We start from the raw sequence: 23,757 nt of genomic DNA, 5'->3' as shown, positions 1-23,757 counted from the left end.
ACGAGACTCCATATCTCCATATTTCATATTGTTCATATTTAATATTGTTACTTTTTTCCCCCGTAATTTAATGCCCTACCTTGTCATACAGTGTCACACAAAAATAACAACATAACGCATAATTACGCACATTTTCCGCGTTTTTATTTTATTTATTTTTTTAAATGTTTTATCCCACGATTTTTGTAACCCAGTTTTTTCACCCAGTGCCAATTATCTAATGTAATCCTGGGCGCTACACTTCCTCTGCCAACCTGGGGGGGCAGCGGACTGACCTCATGCCTCCTTCTATGTATGAGGAGTCCAAGCTGCTTCTTTTCACCTGACAGGGGGGAATTTCCCTGGCCGGACGTAGCGCGTGGAAGGAACACGTTATTCCGACCAGTTCCTTTCCCCTCCATCAGGCGCTCCGGCTGGCCAGGGGGAGGTATTTTTTAGAGACCAGGATTACTGCATGTTTTTGTGAGGGTATAGGCACTGATGACGCAGAGGAGGGAACACGCCCACAGCGTCCCCAGCGGGAATCGAACCCAGGACCTTCTTGCTGCAAGGCGACAGCACTACCGACCAGTGCCCCCCATTTTAAATATTGTTGGCAGTGCCCCCCACTGCCAACACAGCAAAACACATTTGGCTTTTTTTTGGAGGGGATAATCCCCCCTCCTCATGAAAATGAGGGGGTCGATCCCCCCATCTGCGCGCCTGACAGAACCCACTATTAAGGTGGGTTCTTGGGTGATATTGTGAGTGACTAAACAATAAGTACTGTTGTTCCATTGGAACACTGTTCTTTTATCCATTTCCTGAAAAAGTAATGTTTTTGGACACAAGGTTTCTGTCCAGACAGCAACTGCTTCCTATTTCAGGATGATTCATGTTTCATCCCAAAATCTATTCCAAAATCAATTTGTTTGTTTCAGATGTGAGAAAGTCATCAGTTATAATAACTTTAGACCTCCTCCATTAACTTGTCAAACATTTAGTCAATTTGTTATTAACAGTGTTGATCGAAGCAAAAACATATATTACAGAAGAGAAAACAACAAATACATTATATTTCCCTCCTCTGGGATTGAAGGTACAAGTGACGGACCTTGTTGTGCACAATTGTTACATAATTGCCTAATCATTTGAGATAAACACAATTATCTATGCATAATATAGCTTTGTGACTGTGTGTAGGATCCCAGAGTTTAAGATGTGTTTAACCCATTAAGACCTGAGGCCGATTAAAAAAAATTCTTCTGAATCCCAACAGTTTTCTAAAATCAGACCCGTCTGAACTGAGTGGTTGTTTGTTTGAAGATCTTTGTGACTGTGTGTCGGATCCCAGAGTTAAAGATCTTTGTGACTGGGTGTAGGATCCCAGAGTTTAAGAGCTTCGAGGAGCTGGAGCTGCCCAAACACTCCAAGGTGAAGCGTCAGACCAGCACGCCCAACGCATCAGACCTGGAGCAGCAGCCTGAGATCAACCTGGAAGAGTGGATCAACAAGCCCACGCACGAGATCATGCAAAAGTTCCATGTGAGTAGAGGGCTGGGACAACATGTCCATATTGTATTGATAGACTATACATCATCAGAATATTGTATTATTGTATGTATACATAATTATATTGTGCATAATAATAAAATAATATTAATAGCTTATATTTATTTATATAGCGCTTTTATTCTTTATTGCTAGATTAAAAATGATAGAGGTAGATCTTTCCTGGTTTTATCAGTTTATACTTTCAAAAACACATTATAATCTTGTTGATTTGAAGTTATGTATCACATGATTGATTCAACAGTTTCGGAACTGCAGCTTATTAATATTGTCTGAAAAACAAGGTATTTCTTTCTCACCTCAAATGAAAAGCAAGGCCTTTTGTTTCAGAACAAGAATAGTAATCATTTTTAGCTCAAGGTGAGAAAAAGCAGGAGGGAGGCACTGGGGCTGGAAAGCTGGCTGCAATATTGAGGGGGAAGAAACCTTTGCTGCAGCTCCATTTAAATATCTCCCTAAGGGTGTCTCTCCGGGTGGCACAGGGGCAGACAGAGAACCTGCCCAGCATTGTGGTGGGAATTGGGGTTTGAGTCCTCCACGGTGCCTCAGGCTTGGCTGGCCGTTCCAACAAACACAATTGGCTGCGGGTGGAGAACCGGCAGGGGAGGGTGAGCTCTGTCGTCACGCTAGCTGACCTTCTTTCGTCTAATTCCCAGTGGGGTCCCCACGGATCATCAGTTTATCTGGTTTTCTGCGTCTTCCTCTGTGACTCGAGCCAACTACATGTCGTCTCTCACCTCATCCATAAACCTCCTCTTTGGCCTTCCTCTTCTCCTCTTGCCTGGCAGCTCCATCTTCAGCATCCTTCTCCCATGTACAGTATAGGCATTAGGCCTGTCACATTACAAATTTAAGCGACGATTAATTGTCACACAAATAATTGCGATTACGTTAAGAGAGTTGAGCCAGAAGGCAAAGCTTTCTGTTTACCAAGCAATCTTCGTTCCTACTCTCACCTATGGTCATGAAGTGTGGGTCGTGACCGAAAGAATAGGGTCGCGAATACAAGCGGCCGAAATGAGTTTTCTTCGACGGGTTGCTGGTATCTCCCTAACCCTACGTTTCAGCGGGAGACCTTAGAGACCCACGGCGAGCGTCGCTTGAATTTCATTGGCTACCGCCCAATCGCGGTCTCCGAGGCTAAACCTGGGCTGATCCTCTATTCTGATCATATCCTTCCTTATCACTCCTAATATAATGAGAATCGTAGCATCCTCAATTCTGCCACCACCAGCTCCGCCTCCTGTCTTTTCGTCAGTGCCGCCATTCCCAAGCACTTTGTGCCTGTGGATCGGCTATTTTCAGTGAAGACATTTAGTGTAGAGCAAATCAGCAAAGACAGTACAGAGCCATGGGGGACTCAACTCAACAAAGCATAGGGCTTAAGTGGTTAAGAATTGTCGTTTTTAAAAGTGCGAAAATATCTGATCTACAAGCTCACTGCACATTGCATTGCGATGCGTTCTGAGCTTGTAGATCTGCTATGTTTTCTAAATGTGGCTTTACTAGTGTACAAAGCAGTGTACTTAACTGTTAGAGAGAGTCATCATGCTAATACATGATTGGCTTCATTTGGGCAACATGTGCCTGACATCCCTGCTCTGTCAATGGTGTGTGTGTGTGTGTGTGCGTGTGCGTGTGCGTGTGTGTGTGTGCGTGTGCGCGTGCGTGTGCATGCGTACGTGCGTGCGTGTCTCTCTCTCTCGCCCCCTCTCTGTCTCACACACACAGGACAGTGGCTGTTTAGCCAGTCAGGCTCAGCTGGCTGCCATCATCCTCCGGAGGGAAGGATCGGACTACCTTAGGAGAGATGGTACAACATTGCACACACACACACACACACACACACACACAGAGTTAGTGGCTTTTACGATGTAAATGGATGGGCAGGTTTCGGTGAAACTTCAAGTACTGGTCAGTAGGAGAGATGATTCAAGTTTGGGTTGAAAGGGTGAAAGATTAAGGTCACAAAGGACATGGAAAGAGAGACGTTGGCAGTGGTGGAAAAAGTACTCAATTGTTTTACTTAAGTAAAAGTATCAAATACTCTGTTTCAAGTAAAAGTCCGTAATTCAAAATGTACTTGAGTAAAAGTACAAAAGTATTGGTATCAAAATGTGCTTACAGTACCAAAAGTAGAAAATACTATTTATGCAGAATGTCTCATTTCAAATTTTCAAATGTATAAAAATCTTTTTGAAATAGCCCATCTACAAGTATTGATAATTGGAATTACTCAGGTAAAGTACAAATAATACCTCAAAATTGTACTCAAGTGCAGTACTTAAGTAAATGTACTTAGTTACTTTCCACCACTGGAAATAGAGATTTTGGTTTGGTGTGATGTTATGAATAGAGACTTCCAGTGAGCACATACATGTAACATGTAGAGTGAAAACAGGAGAGGGCCTAGTATAGAGTCTTGGGTGACACCGTTGAACTAAGTATAATAGGGTTTAAGTGGTTAAGTGGCTAATGTACTACTTTATAACACTGTACTGTAGTCAATGTCTGTTGACTATTATGTGCCCTGAGGTGCTGTATATATGTATTATTGTGTACAGTATGTAAATTAGTGTGGTTGGCCAGTTGGCCACATGGCAAAAATAAGCAGGACTTTAAATATTGCAATAACTTCTGCAAAGAGGGGTTCACAGAGTTGCAGTTTCAGTAGAACTAGCGAGAGAAATGCTATATGAACTCATTTATTGTCACATTTCTCTCCTCAGAATAGATTGCCTATTACACACACAGATATTTTACAAAAGGGCTTAAACATTGAGTTCGCTGGTTTCAACAGCATCAATATATATATTCAAAGACTAAAATCTAAAATGTCACAGATTTTTACCGGTTTTAATTGGTTGAATATATGTATATTTCAAAGTTGTCTAGTAATTGAATGTGTTTCATTCATAGGTAACATGTTGTCTTTTGTTTTCAGAGAATCTGATGGATGAGCTGGAGAGGATCTACAGAAGAGCTGGGAGCAGGAAGCTCTGGTCAGACACACACTAAAACCTCCAAAAACAAAAAATTATGTTTTTATAGCCTCTGAGTATTAACGTTATTGCTTTGTCCTGTTTGTCCATTCTGCTTTTTTGTTTACACAATGTCGTTCATGTTGACATTCTGAATATTATAAAAAAAATGACACCCTCGTCCAAACTGGCTGCACTTAGGCTGGCCGTGCGCCACACAGCGGCCATTATCGAGAAGTTTGCAGGCTCTATAGCCCCGCACATCACCACAATACTGGTGCATGGCAAGCAGGTAATGAAGGATGATGCAGGGATGGATGCCTTTGCATGCTGATGTTAGCCAGTTTGCCAGCTAGCTACCTACCTTATACTACCACTAGCTGTTTGAGCTAAAAGTGACCCAGAGCCACCCCTCTGCTGGTAGCGTTCCTACCTCAAAGAGAAATAAATTATAGAATATAATATTTAACAAAAAGGTTTTTGTTTTAACCCCCAAAAAATCACTTACCCTACCTTTAAGCTAGTGATGGCACTTAGCTTTGAGTTGAATCAACCCGTTATTGATTCTGATTATCTTTGTGCCGTTACAATCGAAATATAAACGTGTCGTGTACAATACATTATTTATTTTTAACTGGACAGGAAATAAATATATAACTAGCCAGTGTTGCATACAGTAGCTGGTGTCACATCTATCTACTCTCACACGTCTACCAGAGACCTTACCAGATAGCTTCAAATTGTCTATCTAATATGAAATGTCAAGCTCTTTACTTTTACATAAATGCCACATTATGGATCAATTATGAACTGCAATCACAGTTGATGTGATTAATATGCCATTGAGCATGTGGTTTCAAATATCGGCGCTGTCAGGCAGAAACCTTGTATCTCAAAATCGTCAATCCTTGTATGCTTTTTCGTCATTTAACGCCCGCTTCATCACAAAAGTAGTGAAAACATAAGATTCATAAGCTGACAATGTGTCGCCCTGAGACACATTGTGAGCTTGTAGATCTGTTATTTTCACCATTTCAGAAAATGTCTGATCCATTTCCTGAAAAGTAACTGTTTTGGACATACAAGATTTCTACCCGACAGCAGCAATAGCTGTATAATTTGTTTTTGGGGACAATTGGTCCCGAATCTCAGGTTGGAATGTAACCACTAGAGGGTGTGTAAATTAGTAAAGCAAATGATAACAAAATAAAATAGCATTGTTTGCACCCATAGCCTCCACGGCCACCAAAAAGCAGTGGTGCGGCTTTGAATTGAACTAGCAGAGATCTTATGTAAACAGTTTAAAAGGCCAGTTGTTTAAAAGGCCCTTGCTGGCCAGGTTAAGGTAGCAGTACACGCTGGATAGAATGCGTTGGTTCTGTGGCTGTGTGTTTGGTTTTGTGTTGGCTTTCCTTCCAATAACATCGCTGGAGGCATCTTCTCTACTGTGCCAACAACGCAGGGATGGGTGCCAATGGGTGACAGATTCTAGTTTATCATCCTTGCTTTGGTGGTGGTCAGTGTTTAGTTGTCCATGGTTTGGTTTGATTTTGTGTCGGACACAGCTGACCGTGTTCTTGACAGCTCAACGGTTTTGTTGTCATGCCTGTTTCGTGTAATTAATGGGACTTTGACACAGAATAACTTGATTATAGTGAGGGGGAAAGAACGCCTGGGGGCCTCATTCATGGCTCTGAATGGGGCGTCGATACTCAATCCAATTTGGTTTCTCATTTACTTAACACCAGCTAGGAACTGGAGCTTGAAATAGGTTCCCCAACAAAGCACCCCATACCAGTGCATGTGCACAGCAGCACAACATTACGTTGTGGCATTTCTATTCATCACACGCAAAGGTATATCCATTATATTTCTGCAGGTTCAATCATCGAGTTATTGCATGGACATGCGCTCCGGCAACACATAGGATATGTGTGCACATGAACTTGTTTTTATCAACATATTTTTTTAGTTTGTATCAACGATTTCCATTGATTCAGTTCTCTCGTGTTCATTGCTTGTGGATATGAGTGCTAACATGTGACATAGGCTACAGTACTGTTATAACCACAGTCTGTTGCTTTCATCATCACCAAATCCCTGCAGGCAAGAGGTGGTGAATGCCTACAGTCACACTGAAAGAAAATGCCCTTTTTGTACCATATTCTTATGATGAGCATTAGTGAAGAGTGAAGACCAATTATATGAAAATAGGTTGGAAATGGGTGAAGTGCTCCTTTCATGTTCACCACGTCAGAGTCTGAGGCTTTGAATCCACCATGGTGCATCTGGCTTTGTCGAGCACAATGACCCGTGTTCGGGGGAGGGAAGCCGGAAAAAATAATGTATTGGGTCTTTTTTACAGTCACATTTTAGCATTCAGTGTCTCAGGTTTTCCACAGCATTCAAATGGCTGTTTGACAGTGAACATCTGCAGCTCCATGTTTCAGCTTTTTAAATGCAGTCTGGTAGTTGACTGGCAATAACACCTGGGAAACTGTCAGGGAATATTGTCAGAACAATGTTCAATCTGGGAATGAATTCCTAACCAATAAATGTCTTCACCACTTGAGTAACTTGAGGGTACCATACCCCAACTTTCAGCAGATGTCGCAGATTCTCATAGGGAAACTGAATTTCACTCACTTTGTGAGATGTGTTACTATAGACACCTTTACAAACACATTAAAAAACATTTAAGGAATTTATTCCCAGATTGTATTAATCCCCCCTGACTATGTTCATGATTTTCTTTTTTCTCCAATGTTTTATGGACTTCCCTTCCCTTGAAGAAACCGCTTGAGATGTGGCATCTAATTGAGTCATTTTAACCTAGCCTATGCAAACTAATTTGGACGGGAAGCATAATATGTAGCCCCCTTAGGTTACTTACCATGTACTTTGATTTTGAGACTGCCACATACAATATGTACAGACATAGTTCCTGCTCAATTTATTATTAGTGAATTTGGAACATTGGTTCATTCACTCTGAATGGCATCACATCCACCCCAGCCTGTTATTAAAGCTAAACTTGAAGCAGTCTGTTGTAATGGAGGATGTGCTTGTTGTGTTTCCACCCACCAGGTCTGTTGTCCGTCTGGCTGCCAGTCTGTTAGCTAAACTAGTGGACAGCCTTGCTCCAAGTATTACTAGTGTGTTAGTGCATGGCAAACAGGTAAGTGTGCCACACAGACAGCTGAGAGCAACCATATTACCAAATGATATATCTAAGCAAATTTGTTATGTTAGTACGTGATTTTAATGTTCACCAATTAATCTGATTACCAACTGCCTGGGACACCCAGTCTACCAGCTCATAACGTGGTGCGAAGCGACACATTGTGAGCTTGTAGATCTGCTTTTTTCACTAGTTTAGGTCCCGGGGAGACATAGAATTTCTGTTTTAGGTCACGGGCTAAAATGTTTGATTGATTCCTGTTTGATTGAAAATGAGGAACAAAGTGTGTCCCTTATGAGTTCAATAAGGGACACGTATATTATTTTCAAAATATGGTACGGTTCCATATTTCAAGGTAATCCTAGTGATTAACAAAATAATAATCATTACAAACAATGTGAATATGATTTCCAAGCTCCTCGTGTCGGCCCTTGAGTGCTTCAGCATGAGACGGCTGCATGTGTTACTGTGTCATCACAGCTAACTTCCATTGTGTTTGCATCCACAGTAACTATTTTCATTGAACAAGTCTGTTAGTGTGACACCCCACTCCCTCCCATTAAGCATTGAGGCCTTTATATTACAGATTTTATATCCGTTTACAACATTGAGACATGCTCAACGAGTAACAACTCAACCACTTAAAGTGCTTCCAAACCAGTAATTTGTCTGTTCTCAGTTCAGTCGTAACATACAGTATACGGTGTTGGCTACATTTTCATTACTGTCAAGTGTTGTTCACGAGATTAGCTTCTCGAGAGCACCGGTTATCTTGACTGAATGTGTTGCTCCTGCTAAAGAATATTAGGCGATTGATTTCACTGAAGCAGCTCCAGCTGTGAGTCTGCATATAGATTATGTGTACCGGGGGGAAATTTGTTCTTCTTGTGAACAAGATCGGGAAGACCTGATTTGTAATTCAAGGCGGGCGTCTTATCTTTGCGTACAATAGCAGCTCATGAGGGAGATATATCATATGGGACACTTTTTGAACTGGTATATGGAACAGCAACTTTTACTGGTGATTGTGCTTTATTTCCCGTTATTATAAATTCAAGAAGATTTTCTTTTCTTGTCAGTTTTTTCCTTTTTTTCACTTGGATCATTCGAGCTACTGTTAGGTTTCTGCAAGTCTGCTGCTGCAGTGCAAAGATGAATGGCTTACCTGAGACTTCAAAGAGACATATTTGAACATCACAGAGCCAGGGTTTCACTTAGATTATAGGAGATAAGGATGTCCTCTTGTCAGGAAGATGGCCCAAGTCTAATTGTTTGAAGCCATATTCTCACGTGACCCCTTGTAAGAGAGCAACAGAACAAAGGGACTTGAAATTGGACTCCAGTATTGCACTCCACGTAATAGCATAAATGCATGCACATACTGTTAAGGCACATTCATAATCCTACTCCAGTTTTAGGTGATAAGCAACTCACTGCAGTTTTCTAAAGTTAGAAAACTACAACATTACGTCACTCACCGCAGTGAGTAGCAACCCACCGCTCACCTTGACACATCTCTGTTTTTACTGACCAATATCTTGCGTTTCAATCTGGGCTATCACCCCATTCACTGATTAATCTAGAAATTGGTTGGGCGGTCACCTTGGTTTTGCAGGCACGGGGGTTGTGCATCTGAACCAGAGGGAGGCGGGGTCAATGCTTAATGACATCACCGCGAGTATGGCGGTCTCACCATTTTAGGTGATAAGGTTATCACCTAAAAGGTGAGTATGAATGGGCCTTTAGGGTTGCCAACCGTGCCTTGAAATAAGGAACCATCCCTTATTTGGAAACTAATATAATATACAAAAACTGTACATACTGTATACAGTGGCATTTAATCTTGTTCTGGCCGTCCTTTATTCTAATAGGGGATGCCTGCATGACCAGGTTCCCTTATGTGAATTTCCCCCTTATTTGAATTTCATTGCATGGACACACTCAAAACAAAGGATCAGGCCTCTAATTCGACCTCGCTCTGGTGTACATTTTCTCCTCTGTGTGTGCGTGCGCGCACATGGCGGTCAGGTGACCCTGGGCCTGTTTGGCCACGAGGAGGAGGTGATCTCCAACCCGTTGTCTCCAGGTGTGATTAAGGGCATCATCTACACTAAGTGCTCTCCTAAGGGAGGGGAGAGGGAGGCGGTGCTGCAGCAGGAGCTGGTCATCCACATTGGCTGGATCATCTCCAACACCCCTGAGCTGTTCCGCGGCATGCTGAAGATACGAGTCGGGTAAGGAGACATCGAGGCGGAGAGAGAGACATTTTAACTGGTTTGACGTTAGCTTGAAGTTCGTTTGATTAGCCGCTATTTGTCTCAAGGTATATTTATACCAAGCGAATGCAAAACATTGGACTGTTTCTGCCGTTTGTTTCAAAAATATATCCCAAGCTAACCTTTCCTGTGTGTACTATGGATAACGATTTCTAACAGCAAATGTACGGTTTTGTAAGATAATCGCTTTTATTTCTATCTGCAGCATAACACAGCTCTGTTTACACATTAATTTTTTCCTTTCAATTGTAAATAACATATCTAAATAGCAGATCTTCAAGCTCACAACACGTCGTAACACGTTGTGAGCTGGTTGATCTGCTATTTTCACAATTTTATTGTTATTATTATTATTATTTGTAATAATAGTAAAGGAACAGTTTAGGACATACAAGGTTTCCACTTTACAGAGACAATGTACACCATAGATAAGATTTATGGAAAATAAATCCATAATATTTCATGAAGGAGGTGAAGGTCATGGTGTGTGTGTGTGTGTGTGTGTGTGTGTGTGTGTGTGTGTGTGTGTGTGCGCGTGTGTGTGTGTGTGTGCGTGCGTGTGTGCGTGCGTGCGTGCGTGTGTGCGTGCGTGCATGCGTGCGTGCGTGCGTGCGTGCGTGCGTGCTTGCGTGCGTGCGCGTGCTCCTGCATGCGCTCTCAGGTGGATTGTCCAGGCCATGAAACATGAGCTGAAGATCCGTGCGGGGGACATGTCTCCTCAGGACATCTACCAGCTGTCTCCCAGTGATGTCAAACAGCTGCTGTTGGACGTGCTGCAGCCGCAGCACACCGGCAGGTCCTCTAAACACACACACACACACACAACACACTCACAAGTTTGTATTTCTACACTTGTGAGGATGTCAAGAATATGTCTAATACAGTACATGCACAGTGTAATTGTCACGCAGTGTAATTGTCCACAGAGTTGTCTCTCGATAGCCCAGTCTGGTGTAGTCAGATGATGATGGTGAACAACATACCCACCTACTATACACATGGGGAAATGTATATCATTGTTGTAGGGCAGAAATGTATTTTCTTTTTTTCTAATTCATCTCCCCCCCCCCCCCCCCCCCCCCCCCCCCCCCCCCCCCTGCCATGTCAACATTCATTAACACAATCAGCACCAGGACTTCTTTCAAAATAGCAGCTCGGGGTGCCACGCAGATATGGCAGCTTCTACTCTGAAAGCCCTTCCGTTCCGTACAAAAACCGGGAGAAACAATGTTGCTTGCTTACCTCGCTATGATTACGATAAAATCGCTCGATAATCCCTCGCGTTCATATTTTAAACGCAGAAATGAAGAGTTTACGCCTGTGCCATGGCTCAGTGGTCCAGGCACCTTGGCTGGTAATCCAGTCTGGCAGTGTGCCGCGGGTTCGACTCCCGATCCCGACGGCCTTTACTGCATGTCTTCCCCCCCATCTCTCTCCCCATTTCCTGTCAGCCTACTGTCTGTCCCTCCATAAAATATATAAAATAAAGGCGACAAAAAAAACATTAAAAAAAAAGAAATGAAGAGCTTAGTACCTGTATATCCATCTGGTCAAAACCACGGAGAGTGGCCTGGGCCATGTCTCAGCGGTCCAGGCACCTTGGCTGGTAATCCAGTCTGGCAGTGTGCCGCGGGTTCGACTCCCGACGGCCTTTACTGCATGTCACCCCCCCATCTCTCCCCATTTCCTGTCAGCCTACTTTCTATCCCTCCATAAAAAATATCACACCCGTGTGAAGTGAGTGGTGCAACTCCGTGTGGGGGTCCCCGGAAGTTCCGGTTCTGGCGAGCCGCCCCACGTCCGAAACAGTAGAGAAGTGAGAGAGTTACCATGTGGGGGTCTCTGGGGGTCCCCGGGGAGTCCCCGGGGGGATCCCCGGAACATCCAGACCCCCAGAAACGTGCCCAGGGGGCCGGACCGATTCCGGCGAGTCGCCCCACGTCCGAAACGGTTGAGAAATGACAGAGTTACTGTGTGGGGGTCCCTCTACTGTACCCTCTACTGTACTGTACTGTCACTGTATGGCACACCCGAAATCATCATATATACAGTTAATATGTGCGTGTGTGTTTGTGTGTGTTAGGTTGCACACAGGTGGTGAAAAACAACCATGCTATTTTCGTGCTCATACCCACCCACCCAGCCAGCCAGCCACCCAGCCACACACATAGCTCCGTAAGGGAGTGGTTGCACCACTCAAAAATAAAGGCGAAAGCCACAAAAAAACACAAAGAAAAACACGGAGAGCTCCCTAGATTAGGAGATACGAGCCTTTCTTTCTGAGCGGTAAACGGGGAAGTGAACGGCAGCGCGCATGCGCGAACAGCAAGGAGTATGGTGAAGAACGAGAGGCCAACCCAAAAACAAAAAAATCTGAATATTTGTCTTTCGTTTGATATCAATGTAAATGTGCTAGGACGTGTGTACACGTCCTCGCAATCCATGGGTTGGATTAGCTAGGACGGCTCCACACGTCCTACGGTCTAAATGGGTGCAACATAGAAAGTTTCAACATATTTTGATTGTCCACGAATATAACCTTTTCCTTTCTTTTTAAATATTTTCTTTCACATTGTTATAATGATCTCAGAGATTATTTGCAGGATGTAATTTACATTTATTTGACCAAAGTTTTTTAAATAGTTTAAAAAAAATTGTTTTAACGAAAAATCCTCTCTCTGACACTTATACCATGCAGTGATCACCCTCCATTGTGCTAATATTGGCACGGGTGCCAAAGGTTGCCTACTACACCTATACTACAGTGTCACATATTCATGATTTTCAAAATGTAGTCCAACCTGCCATGTTGGGGACCAACACAGGTGTTTCAATTGGTCTGATTGGTGTAGAACATGAGTTAGAATGTTCATCATTAGAATGTTCACCCCAGAATAGGGATGTTCGGATTCATATGGTTAAGTGTAGGGATACCCGATCACGTTTGTTTGCTCCCGATCCGATTCCGATCATTGGATTTTGAGTATCTGCCGATACCGATACCCGATGCGAAAATTATATTTTTTGTCAGACGCTTATGCCATATCACAATAGTACAATATCCAAATCACAGACATTATCCAGTCTAATATCAAGATATGGATATGATATTGATACTAGGGATGTCTCGATCACGTTTTTTTGCTCCCGATTCCGATCATTATAAATTGACATGATCGGCAACTACATGGATACGATCGGGATGTCATTGTCCCTACATTGATGAAATGGCGCATTGTTGCTTCAATGGTAAATGGTGCATCTATATTTCGCTTTTATCCAAAGCGCTTTACATAGATTGTGCAATCTGCTCCAAACTTTAGTTAGTTGTTAGTTGACACAAACATTGTTCAGGGTCCACCATGGCAATAGTCACACCAGGGCCATGTTAGGGTCCCCCAGGGGCCACAGGCACACTGTCGCTCCAATCTGCACCAAATGTGACACAAACACTGTTTAGGGGTCTGCCATGACAGTCACGCCAGGGGGCTCACCAGGGGCTCCAATCCTCACCGCAGTGTCTAACATTTAAAATGGCAATAACTTTGTGATTATTTCTCTGAACAGCGTGATGAAAAGTCCCCTCTGCATCATTCTCACTCAATTGGAAGCTCAATGAATTGCTTTAAAGTCTCTCTCTACGGTTTTTTGTTACTTCTGTCACTGTTGCGGACATAAGGGGGACTGGGGGAGACTAATGGGAAATGGATTGAAAACTGTTTGGAAGTAACAGGGAAGTACTGCAATACTAGTGGGCCAAACTTGAAAACTTTTTATGACAAAGTGTAGTAGACATTGTTGCTGTCGGACAGAAACCTTTTATCTCCATATTTCAACTTTTACTGTTTTTAGTTTTTCATGAAATGAATGCCCTACTTTGTCATACTAACTACAGTCAGTCACACAAAAGTAGCAAAAGTTGACAATCTATATCTGACCTGTGAGTACAGTATGTAAAACATCGTAGAAAGTTCAATACGTTAAAAAGAAAATGCCGAATCCACATTTTGAGCTTGCTGATTGGCTGTTCTGTTTTAGCTATATTTGAATTTTTTTAAAGGTAGGGTAAGTGATATTTTTTGGTTAAAACAAAAGGTTTTTCTTGAAAGGTCAAAGCTCTATATTCTGATAATATAGTAATTCAGTGACATGGGGTCTCCCCATCTCTCCAGCTCTTTAATAAACAGAATTTTCAGGTGGGTTGTTCTCTCTCCTGATTCTATGAAATTGGTATCACAGCCTGAAGCGTTCACACTGGCAGATCCAAAAGATTCAAAGATAGATTTGTAGCTGTTGTAGCTTTTGCAGCAGCTACAAACGTTGGATGTATCTTTGTATCTGCCCATGTGAACGCAGCATGAGATCCAGACTTATTCGCTCCGTTCAGCGGATTTTATTTTATTTTTCACTTCGCTACTCAGTCTGGTAAATGGGCTGGATGGGCACAAACAAGCCGCGGCTTCTGATTGGTCTGTGAGAGAGGCGGGACCAGTGGCTTCCAATGTAAAAGTCACATCCTGGCTTAATTAAGTAATTGGTGGACGTTTGGAAAATGTGGGGGGGGGGGGGGAAAGCAGCTTGTAGATCTGCTGTTTTTGATACTTTTATGTGATGCTGTAGTGTAGTCTGATCAAGTAGTAGGGTGAAAAAAGCACAAAAAGTTATGGAGATGGAAGATTTCTGCCCAAAAGCAACAATATTTTATACATTTTGGAAATTGTTGTTTGAAGGTCTGAATGTGCCTCTACAGGTCTAGAATGTAATGGTGGTCTTTCTACAGGTCTAGATTCTATTGAAGTTAATGGTGGTCTTTTTATGGTGATCTTTCTACAGGTCTTGGCTGAACAGGCGTCAGATCGACGGCTCACTGAACCGAACTCCTCTGGGTTTCTATGACCGGGTCTGGCAGATTCTGGAGAGGACGCCCAACGGCATCATGGTGACCAGAGCTCACCTGCCACAGGTACCTGCCTGCAATCAACCATCATTATTCACAGGCAAACCAAATTATTGTTAGGGTTGCAGTGTACTCCCTTCTACAAGCTAAAGCAAGAAGAGAATAGAGATGTATCAAATGTAGCCTACTCTAGGCTAGTTACATTACACATACATGTACAGCAGTACATTACACATACATAAACAGTAGTTGAATTTAGTTGGCAGAATTGAGGATGTTACGATTCTCATTAGGAGAGACAAGGAAGGACAAGATCATACATGACTACATCAGAGGATCAGCCCAGGTTAGAAGGTTTGGGGATAAAACAAGAGAGGTGAGGTTGAGATTGTTTGGACAGAAGGAAAGGAGGGATGAGGGGTATATGGGGAGAATGATGATGAAGATGGAGCTGTCAGGCAAGAGGAGAAGAGGACGGTTTATGGATGAGGTGAGAGACGACATGCATGTGGCAGGAGTCACAGAGGAAGACACAGATCAACTGATGATCCGCTGTGGCGATCCCGATGGGAATTACCCAACAGAAGGAGATCACCTCCCTTTCTGGAGCATGTACTGTGCTTTACTCTTGGTCACACATCATGTTGCACACCCACAATAGCCAGTCTACTAGCTCTCACAGCATCGCCGTTTCTGATGCAAGGCACTCGGCGCCTTTCCAAGTGTGAACCAGGCTAAACTCTTAAGTTCACAAGTGGGCTGATGTACTCCAGTGGGAGAGAAGTTGTTTCTTTGGATCAGACACAATGATCGGTAGACAATGATACCTAATTCATTCTCTCGCTCTCTCTCTCTCTCTCTCTCTCTCTCTCTCTCTCTCTCTCTCTCTCTCTCTCTCTCTGGCAGCAACCCACTCTGTCTGACATGACGATGTATGAGATGAACTTCTCCTTGCTGGTAGAGGACACACTGAAGAACATCGTGCTGCCTGAGTACAGACAGATCATAGTGGAGGTAAACACATCTGTTTACTAACATTGCATTTAAATCTGTCAACCAAGTCCTTCCGTGTCTGTTTATGCCGATTGCAACATTCCTTCGCCGTGTCAAACAACACAGCTTTCACCATTTGCATTGCATTATGGAACATATACATCGTTACATCGTATGGTTTTAGTATTGTACTGCAGGTAACTGCAACAACCACCATCTTGTGAAATTTTTGAACAGAACTGGAAAATATTTTAAACTTTCCGCGATTCTGCCTATAATCACATGCCCAAAACAGTGGATACCGGTAGGTTGAAAGCAGTTCTATGATTTCTGAGTTGTCATCTGCTATTTAGATCTTTTAAAATCTTCTTATACAAGGTATTTATAAAAAATAATGGGGAAAAGGATTCATGTACTTCCCCTTCGAACTATAAACCAGCATTTCCAGCTTTTTTATATTATTATTTCTTTCAAGTTTGTTTCCAACCTTGACTAGAGCTGTTTTAGTTTGGTACATAACATAAAAGATTGGAAGAAAAGAGAGTGCTTACTGCTTTAGTGTGTTCAGCTTGAATACAAATCATTGCTGGAAAGCTTGCATGTCCAAAATCGCAAATGTTCAGGAAATGGAAAAAAGAACCAGTGTAGTCTAGTTGTTATTTAGTCACAAGCCCTTGTTGGTGATTTTCATTAGTACATTATTTATAAAACCCACAGACACACATAAAAACTTTCACTGTCCAAAAATTGCAAAAACTTTGCCGACCTGCAAAATTCACAATGGTTTAAACTGGTGGTTTAACTGTTTTTGATGCTATATGTAACTCATTTGGCTGGTGAACCTCTGGAGGTCCACAGAACCACTCATCTAAATCTCTCTACTGTGTTGTGTTGTTAAATCAAATAGAAACCCTTCTGAATCATGATCCATTCCATGGATATTCCATTCCAATGCTGAACTCGCCACTGTCTTCTGTTCTGTTCAGCTGATGATGGTCATATCCATTCTGCTGGAGAGAAACCCTGAACTGGAGTTCAGTGAGAAAGTGGACCTGGATGGCCTGGTGAAGGAGGCCTTCAATGACTTCCAGAAGGATCGGAGTCGCTTTGAAGGCATAGAGAAGCAGGTAAAAAAGGAGGTGATGATGTTCTTTGAATATTCTTATACACTATAGGCAAAGCTACAGTATAGGCCTATCTCACAGCCCCCTTTCCACGCCCACTTCCGGTAGATAGTGGTGTCATTTAACATTAGGCATTTACAATTTTTTTCTCTGGAGAATCTAAGTACATTTCCTAATGTTAAAATGTCAAAGACCGATAATAATATGAAGAAAACACAATGGTATAACAACTCAAATAAGTAGAATAAACCTTACCTTTACAAAACGGTAGTTTGTGGCTTGTGAAAATACCTCTTTTAACATGGAAGCCTATGGACCGCAAAAAGAATAACACCAGTAGCCCCAAAAGGGGGCGTGGAAAGGGGGCGGGGAAATGCTGTGAGATAGGCCTATTGGGCAAAGTGGGCAGTTGCACGGCCGTTTCGTGCACATGCCCGCGACTGACTAGACCTGGATTGTGTTTTTTTTATGCTTGCATTGTCGCGCCACTTTTTTTTAGCCACTTTCAATTGTCCTTTGGGGCTGTGTGTCCTTTGGGGCTGTCCGTTAGTCCAATCTGAGAAACCTTTGATGGAGGAACCATTTTGTCAAAAAGACAAATTCATACATTTCATCATCAGAATGTATTATTTTGTTAGGAATTTTTTGCATTACGTTTCCTTCTTGTCCATTAAGCAATTGGCTGCGCTGCCCTCTCTTTGCTTGCTCGATCAAAATGTTATTTCTGCTGCCACAATTTCCATTTGTTCACTCTCATAGTTATGTGGGTCCTTGAAATTACATCCAAGGTAGACTGTTGCGTCTTGTCCTTATTACAAGTTTGGTTGCCGGTGTGGTATTCTCGGAAAATAAGAGGAACTGGAGTGGTGAATGATGCACAACCCACAAAAGATTTAAGGGTGACTCCTTATAAATTAGAATTATTAAATATTTACTTTCTTTCACCACTCCCAGTCTGGCCACTGTATTAGAGGACATTTTTGTAATCCGTGTTGTATCCGTGTCTCTTGCAGGACAATATGGAGGCATTCTACAACACCCCGCCGGTGGGCCAGAGAGGAACCTCCAGTTACCTGACTAAGGCTGTCATGAACCTGCTTCTGCAAGGAAACATCAAGCCCTGCAAAGACGACCCATGTTCTGTTAGCTAGAAGCCCTGCAAAGACCACGTTAGCGTCTGTTACGTCTGTTAGCTAGACAGAACCCCTTTATTTGTTGTAATGGAAAACATGTTTAAAAAATAGCGGTGGAAAAGGAGATCTACAGTATAAGCTAACAACGCATTGCTAATTAGTCATTACCCAGACCTCACACCACCACCTACAACTGTTATAACTGTTTTTCTTCTTCTTTTTTTGTCAACTCAAGTTGGAGACAGTTAAAGCTGATTTGACCGACAGCTTGAGGATTCAATGGAATTAGGAGGTTTAGTCAGAAGCGGTTTTTAAATACTTTTCATTGGTTCAATATTCATGAAACCCACACACAGATGTAAAGGGTGTTCAATAGCACTGATTTATAAAAGAAAAATAATTAAAAGGTTAAAAAAGGGGTTCGCGACAGCGACAATATGTTACTTGCGACTTGTATCACCAGCAACTTGACTTAACACATGTGCTACTGCTACTCTTAGGGCATGACTGCATTGACTCATGTACTACTCTTAGGGCAGATCTGCATTGACTCATGTACTACTCTTAGGGCAGATCTGCATTGACTCATGTACTACTCTTAGGGCAGATCTGCATTGACTCATGTACTACTCTTAGTGCAGGACTGCATTGACTCATGTACTACTCTTAGTGCAGATCTGCATTGACTCATGTACTACTCTTAGGGCAGATCTGCATTGACTCATGTACTACTCTTAGGGCAGATCTGCATTGACTCATGTACTACTCTTAGGGCAGATCTGCATTGACTCATGTACTACTCTTAGTGCAGGACTGCATTGACTCATGTACTACTCTTAGTGCAGATCTGCATTGACTCATGTACTACTCTTAGTGCAGATCTGCATTGACTCATGTACTACTCTTAGTGCAGATCTGCATTGACTCATGTACTACTCTTAGGGCAGATCTGCATTGACTCATGTACTACTCTTAGGGCAGGACTGCATTGACACATGTACTACTCTTAGTGCAGGGGTGATGAAATGCTTGTCTATAGATCATTAGTTATCAGTGTGTTGTCATGTATACCCAGAGAAAAAAATGCTGCTTGTTGTTGTTTTTTTACGTGTCAGCATGCATCAGTTTAAGCTTGTTCTTTCTAGGCTGTTCCAAAAGCAAAATATTGTGCAGGTCTATCAGCATGAAAAATATTGCAAATCAAGATGCCTTCATGAATGTTATTTGTGTGTGTGTGTGTGTGTGTGTGTGTGTGTGTGTGTGTGTGTGTGTGTGTGTGTGTGTGTGTGTGTGTGTGTGTGTGTGTGTGTGTGTGTGTGTGTGTGTGTGTGTGTGTGTGTGTGTGTGTGTGTGTGTGTGTGTGTGTGTGTGTGTGTGTGTGTGTGTGTGTGTGTGTGTGTGTGTGTGTGTGTGTGTGTGAGAGTGTGAGAGAGAGAGAGAGAGAGAGTCCCAGAGGGTGGTTGTGTGTGTGTCCTCTGCGTGTCATCTTTGTGCATGGAGCGTTTGCTGCGTGACAATAGCTTCTGTTTTCCGCTTTCTCTCTGATTGCTGCCGTTTGCGACGTGGTGTGAAACAATGTGAGTTTGTGAGTGGCGGTCTCTGCATGACAATGAGCCACCGCTGCTGCGCTGTTCAGTCCCAGTTCTGAGGGCTCACCAACAAAAGCGGGAAAATGTTTTCGCTGCTGTCAGGTGGAAACATGTCCAGAACGGTTATTTCTTCCTGAAAATTCAAAAGAACCTGTGTTTCCGATGGATCAAAGGATTTAGTCCACAAGCTCTTGGTAATACTTTTCATTGGTTCAATATATATACCACTCACAGACACACTTCACACTTCAAAAATGGCAGATCTACAAGCTCACAACGTGGTGCCAGGCAACAGGTGAGCTTGTAGCCACTTGTTGCCACTTTTATGTGACACTGTAGTATGTTGCAGTCAGGCATTTTTATATGGAAAGAAACATAAAAGGTTGCAATATGGAGATGGGATGATCATCCTAGAGTGGAAATGATGATATATGTGTCTTGATTTGTTTATCTGAATATAATCACTGTGATCCATCCATCAACCTTGCCATAATCCAAACCTTGAGTATTTGTACTGTACGCACTACTGTAGTTTTGAAGAATAAAGTAATCAGTTAAACTGTGTGAACTGTGCTGAGTTTCCATTAGTTGTATTAGTATCGTCTTTGACTTGTGAAAGTGGATGCCAAATTGATGATGATGATAAAGTATGAGTAAAGATAAGCAAGGGAAAGTAATGTATGAAAATTACACATACAGTAGAAGGCAGATGCATATGACAACAAAAGTACTGCACACAAATCCATGATCATTTAAATACAACCAGGAGCACTAATCTGGCCACGAATACAACAGATGTAGACAACCACAATGGTAGTTATTTTACCTTACAAAATGTGTAGCTTCTAGACAGAACTATTGACGGGGCAGTGTGTAGCCTACTCTCACATGGAGTAGGAGTAGGCTACTAATTACAATATAGCCTACATGCTGTAATATGTATGTCCATACATAGATGTGTGGCAAAGCTATACATGATGCAAGTTATGTAAGTTATATCTACGTTCCACATTTTCCACTTGGCTTCCCACTACAGCTTATTTCCTATAGCCTTGAATGGAGTGTTCACATAAAAACATCCTACATTTTGGACCACAAGGTCATGGATTCGGTCCCAGGCACCGCCAACTCGGCGTATGAGTAGCACGGCATTGTGACTCCCACGCTCATACTCAAAAAAGCCTCTCCAGCCTATAGGTAATACTTAGTATTTACTCTCATCTTACAGCCCTGGACGGAATGTTCAGCATTACATTATACACCCTATAGCCCTTAATAGGGATGGGATGACATAAAAAATGTCATGTCTTGATTATTGTGGCCAAAATAATTGCGATTAACAATATCGCAACAAAGAAATATCCTTAAAATTCTTAAAATGCCACTTCTTTTTGCAGGGTTAGCCAAACATGAGCCAAAAATAGCCAGTCAGTCACATCCATTCATATTGCGCTGCATCTCAGCACTGGGGTTATGTACAGTACTGTCTGCAACACTGACTAAATGACTGGCAGATATGTGTGCGCCACAGCCAGCAGAGGAGATAAATGAGCTCTGGCTTCACATTCTGTTTGGAAATCACTTCACAACAAACGCCTCGGCTGCTGTCTTTTCCACTGAGGGGAGATCTGAGCTGTCGCTTGGAATAAATAAATGTTTTACAAAGATGAATTGGTTCGAATGATGCACTGCTCAAATATAGGGCTTTAGCTAAGCTGTGCCGCACCTGCTCCTCTCTCTGCACTCAGGTAACATCATTTTGACCATATTTTGACCTGAATCTGGCTGTTTTCTTGAAAACTTTATTTGAATATCCATTTGGAAACACTATATCATCAGTGATTATTCGATTCATTGTCCATAATGTGCTGTAAATAAACCATAAAGCCCAGTGGTGGACAGTAGGCCTATAGCAATTTACATTTACTTGAATATTGATCTTTGCATCTTTTGAATATTTAACCTTAAAAGAAAGGAAAAAAATGATGTACTTATAAGTGCAGTACACACTGTGACTGTCGTGTCCGCCACTGCAAGTTTGAATAATTTGACCAGGCTGATCATTCTCACCTGTCATTGAGTAGAGTTCAGGCTAATTGAGAATCTTGTGAACATTCAGGTAGATATGATCACCCTTTTTGATTTGCCTGCGAGTTGGTCCTTTCTTCATTGCAGAAACCATAGAAGTAGATAGAGTTATCTGATGAAACATGGTTGCTCCTCTTCTTGACCACATCATCAGAGTTTTGATGCCCAATGTACTTCTCTATGACCCCTAGTGGTGTGTCTTTTAATTATTATTATTATTATTCCTTGCCTTGACCCCAACACCCCCCCCCCCCCCCCCCCCTCTTCTTCCCTTTCTTTGTTTATGGAAAAAAATAACACAATGCACAATACTATGCACAAAAATGATTTTCACCGACCTTAACTGTGATGTGACAATAAAGATGATTCTGATTCTTGTGATTCACAACCGTTTGGTTGCGAGGTGAATCATTGGTTCGGTTTGGGCCTTAGATTAATCTTGATGCGGACATGGACGATTATTAATCGATTCACAAATGTGAAAAATCGTTTTTTATTATTTATATATCTTTTTGTATGTTGGTATAGAATCCCATATTTTAAAGCTGCTTAATTTTTTGGTTTGGATAACCTAGAGAGAGAGAAACATAATGGAAGTAAATGAATCTGTTTTCATTATGGATCATTAGAAAGCACTGTTTATTAGTCACACAGTGAGGGGGAAATAAATCATATTGGAATCGAGATGCATTGTGATGAATCTGTGATCGATTTATAATCCAATCGTAGCCCTCTGAATCGGCATTAAATCGTCATGTACTGTATACCTATAGAGATTTCCTCCCCTATAGTGAGTGCAGTCCCGAAAGTCCATGCATTAATTAGCCGGAGATGACCAGGACCAGGGGGACTAAGAGAGGCAGGGTCTTTCAAACTGTTCTCTTACCCCCACCCCACCCTCTCTCTCTCTTCACATGCTCCTTCTATTGGCCTATCTCTCTCCATTCGTCATTATCTTCTCTGGGATTGCGCTGTAAACCAGAGATAACAGCTTAAACACATAATCATGACTGAGTCTGACATACTTTCGTATGATGTTAAATGTAGTCTGAGTGACAGGAGGCACACCACGGATTCCTGCGCTAGCAGCCAGCATACAGTATCTATTATAGCCCCTGTCTCTGTCAGCCTTGCTGCTTTTATGTATACTGTAGCATAATGGCCAGCCCTGCATGTGCTCTTATCTGGCTTGCTTGTGTACAGTATGTGGCTGACTGTGGGCCTGCAGATAAGACTCCTGTCTCTTATTAGCATGTTTAGTGTCCATGCAGCCATCCACTCTGGAATCAGTCATCATGCATTCAAGTCCGATTTAGTTTAGTTGCATCTCGCATTGTCAGCAGTGTTGACAAGAGAAACATGCAGACCGGTCTATGAAAAGAAGCGATTATAGCCTGCCTAGGTCACATGCATGCGTGTGTGCGTGTGTGGGAGATAAATAATTATTACCAAATGCATGTAAAACACTGTGATGTCTGCTCAGTGTCTGACACCTGTCACAGTATGCCATGACAGGCCCAAACCAGTTGATTACAAGTACCACCTATGGCCAGAGGCCCAGAGCAGCAGGGACAAAAAACCCGAATTTAATGAGTTCTTGGTTATTGGTCCTGCCTCTTGGCAGACAGTACCTGAACCACACAGAAACATCTTAAACTCATTTGATACTTCGATGTCCTGACCTTAAGGTCATTAACCACTTGAACCCCAGCATCCATATTCTGGTGGGAACATTAGTCAGAAATAGCAGATCTACAAGCTCAACACGTTAACTTATAGCCACTTCAGCCATTTTCAATCTATCTTCATATAAATGATAGGCTACGTTACGTAGCTTGCGGAGTTAGTTCAGTCAGATATACTCGAGCGGCTTCATGCTATGCTCAAGGGCGCATACAGTACATATACTCGAGGGGCACATATCATATGCTGATGTGATGTGGC

At 42.3% G+C, this 23,757-nt stretch overlaps 1 protein-coding gene across 6 annotated transcripts in view; it reads left to right on the top strand.

The window, feature by feature from the left end:
• phkb (phosphorylase kinase, beta) overlaps positions 1-20,289 on the top strand; it is a 153,396-nt gene extending 133,107 nt beyond the window's left edge. For 2 of the 6 annotated variants that reach the window (XM_079497969.1, XM_079497973.1), the window contains 10 exons: positions 1,362-1,524; positions 3,283-3,364; positions 4,496-4,553; positions 7,620-7,710; positions 9,742-9,947; positions 10,651-10,785; positions 14,823-14,952; positions 15,793-15,900; positions 16,866-17,006; positions 18,017-20,289. In XM_079497969.1, the coding sequence (XP_079354095.1) occupies positions 1,362-1,524; positions 3,283-3,364; positions 4,496-4,553; positions 7,620-7,710; positions 9,742-9,947; positions 10,651-10,785; positions 14,823-14,952; positions 15,793-15,900; positions 16,866-17,006; positions 18,017-18,154 (1,252 nt within the window). In that variant the 3' untranslated portion in view covers positions 18,155-20,289. Of the gene's footprint in view, positions 1-1,361; positions 1,525-3,282; positions 3,365-4,495; positions 4,554-4,733; positions 4,825-7,619; positions 7,711-9,741; positions 9,948-10,650; positions 10,786-14,822; positions 14,953-15,792; positions 15,901-16,865; positions 17,019-18,016 lie in introns of all 6 variants that reach the window. The other 4 variants (XM_079497968.1, XM_079497971.1, XM_079497972.1 and 1 more) reach the window with 3 other exon arrangements.
• Positions 20,290-23,757: the final 3,468 nt, after the last annotated feature.

This window comes from Electrona antarctica, assembly GCF_951216825.1.
Source record: "Electrona antarctica genome assembly, chromosome: 3".
Taxonomy (NCBI): Eukaryota; Metazoa; Chordata; class Actinopteri; order Myctophiformes; family Myctophidae; genus Electrona; species Electrona antarctica.
The sequence above is the reverse complement of the archived record's forward strand: the minus strand, read 5'-3'. Positions and strand labels throughout refer to the sequence as shown.